At 38.4% G+C, this 2329-nt stretch overlaps 1 protein-coding gene across 1 annotated transcript; it reads right to left on the bottom strand.

Moving 5' to 3' along the window:
- Positions 1 to 1548, bottom strand: LOC18041865 (3-oxo-Delta(4,5)-steroid 5-beta-reductase). The gene is made up of 2 exons (XM_006432442.2): positions 1402 to 1548; positions 1 to 1298 (listed from the first exon to the last, which is right to left on the bottom strand). The coding sequence occupies exons 1-2, from the start codon at positions 1438 to 1440 to the stop codon at positions 156 to 158; spliced, it is 1182 nt and encodes a 393-aa protein (XP_006432505.1). The 5' UTR covers positions 1441 to 1548; the 3' UTR covers positions 1 to 155.
- Between the last annotated feature and the right edge of the window lie 781 nt (positions 1549 to 2329).

Here is a 2329-nt window from a genome sequence, read left to right as displayed (position 1 = left end):
TCTACCTGAGGTAAAATTCTTTGATTAACAAAACAAGGATCTAACAAAAGGGTACAATTTCCAGCCAAACCAATCACGGGTTGAACTATTAATTTTTCGTGGCTTTTCAATTACTCGAGGCACCAAATCAAAAAGTGAAAAAAAAAAAAAAATACTTAAGGCACAATCCTGTGACTTTTCAACCTATTAATCCATGTGATAAACGAATTCTTAGAGTTCCTGAAACCCAAGAACCCGTGCTCCTTACTCTTGTTCATGCTAACAAAATAACCCGCACCAATATTCAACACCACATCTGCATATGACCAAACAGCAACCTCATTCAATTTTGTTGGCTGCAGCTGATTCTCTCTCACAATCTCCTCCCACGCACTTTCTTTACCTTTCATAACTTCCTCCAATCTCACCCTCTCACTACCCATTTCTTCTCCAAACCCATAATTCTCAATCTCAAACTGCTCAGCCAACACTTTCCATAAATGCTTCCACTTAAAAACATCTCCATTGGTGCAATTGAAAGCTTCGTTTCTTGCATTAGGATCCACTGCCCCCCAAATTTCCTGCTCCGCAACCAACTCTGCGTCTGAAAATTCTTGGAAACCTTCCCAAGCATCTCTAGTCCCATGAAATACAAGAGGAGCACCTTCGTGTTTACAAATAGCTGCGTACACGCAGAGAGTGCCTATAATATTCATCAAACTATGAGGTGAAAACCCAAATATTCCGGAAGGTCGGTGTATGGACCAAGTCAAACCCCGTCTTTTGTCAACTTCTTCAAACAATATATCTTCCTGATTATAGTAAAAAAGTGATACGTTTAGTCTTGGCAAATCCTCAGTAAAAGGCGGATCGTGAGACGGTATCTTGCCAATACACTCGAATGGACCGACGTAATGTTTGCCTCCCGTTTGGAGACAGATGTGGCGGAGATTAGGCGCATTCGGGATTACAGAACGGAGCACGTTACGAAACATGGCGCCGTTGATCTGACAATTCTCGGCTTCAGTGGGACGGCTGGCCCACGTCACATAGAATATGTGGGTGACGTCAGCGAGTTTTGAGAGCTTGGCTTGCGTATCGTCTGGGTCGGAAACGTCGCATTGGATGTAATCAATAGGGTACTTGGCGTTCCAGTTAGGCCTGGGACGTCGCGCCACCCCGTAGATCTTCCACGGGCCACCGGGGGTATCTGATCGGGGCAAAATCTCAGCTAGGCTGTTGCCTACAATTCCTGTCACGCCTACTACAAGTCCCACGTTCTGGTAGTCTTGAAGTCGCGCATCTTCTTCCAATTTGTTCTGTACAGCGAAAATTAAACAAACATTATTTTAAATATCAGCATGTTACGTGTATCTATAAGCTTTTCAAGTGAAGAGACTTAATTAGAGGGTTGATCTTTACCTTAGCAGCGCCAATACTACCTGCCCAGCGCCAGCTCATTTTTCGGTGAATCTGGAAAATTGATGATAAGTTTGGAGACTGCTTATATATAAACAATTATACGAGCACTTTCTAGAAGGTAATTTTCCGTTGAAGTTAGATAATGTGAATATGTGATCAATAATGAAAGATCTAATATCATAATGTGTGGTGAAATGTGGTTCCGGCCAAAGGCCAAGCTTCGTATTGTCATTGTCAGTCAGTTTGCTTTCCCGCAGTTTTCAAGCTCGGTGCCAACTCAAATAAATAAGTAGGCCAGTGTAGGTGACCATTGCAATAAAATCGCCCTATGTTTATTACGGAAGTTTCAGTACGTGGACCCTGAGTTTTAAACCTAAAATCAAATATGTCTCTTCACTTTTATACGTGGACACACCATTTCTGTAACTTTTCGGATTTCAATATCAGTTTTGGGACAAAAAGAGTCCTTCAATTTGTATTTTCAATATCACAACAACTATTATATACTAAATAGCTGTAACTTTTAAGATATAACTGCCCAACTTTAGTATCAAATAAGACCTTGAAGCCCGTTTGAAATTGCTTTTGGGAGTTCCCAAAAGTAATTTTAAAAAACTAAATGTCAATTTTGGTGTTTGACAATTTTTTTTTAAAATTACTTTTAGCTAAATCACCCCGTCCTATAGCAGGTTTTGAAAAGCGTGGAAGGAGTATCTTTTCATAATCGGATTTTGAAAATCAGTTTTACAGTTAGTACAATTTCATATATATATATTCAATTATATTATAAAAATCTACAATTATCCTTATTAATTAGGAAATAAAATCATTAATTTAAAGAGATTATTATTACCAATTATATTAAGATAACCAAATAAAAAAATAAAATCAATAATTTAAAATATTTATTTTAGTTATCAATTATCAT

The sequence above is a fragment of the Citrus clementina genome, unplaced genomic scaffold (assembly GCF_000493195.1).
Source record: "Citrus clementina cultivar Clemenules unplaced genomic scaffold, Citrus_clementina_v1.0 scaffold_5, whole genome shotgun sequence".
Lineage (NCBI taxonomy): Eukaryota > Viridiplantae > Streptophyta > Magnoliopsida > Sapindales > Rutaceae > Citrus > Citrus x clementina.
Note: the sequence above shows the minus strand (reverse complement) of the source record. Positions and strands in the feature narration are given on the sequence as shown.

Excerpts from the sequence above, each read along its gene's own strand:
- LOC18041865 (XM_006432442.2), bottom strand. The coding sequence starts at position 1,440 with ATGAGCTGGCGCTGGGCAGGTAGTATTGGCGCTGCTAAG. Across the intron at positions 1,299-1,401 it reads GTAGTATTGGCGCTGCTAAG|AACAAATTGGAAGAAGATGC; the intron begins GTAAAGATCAAC and ends TTCGCTGTACAG.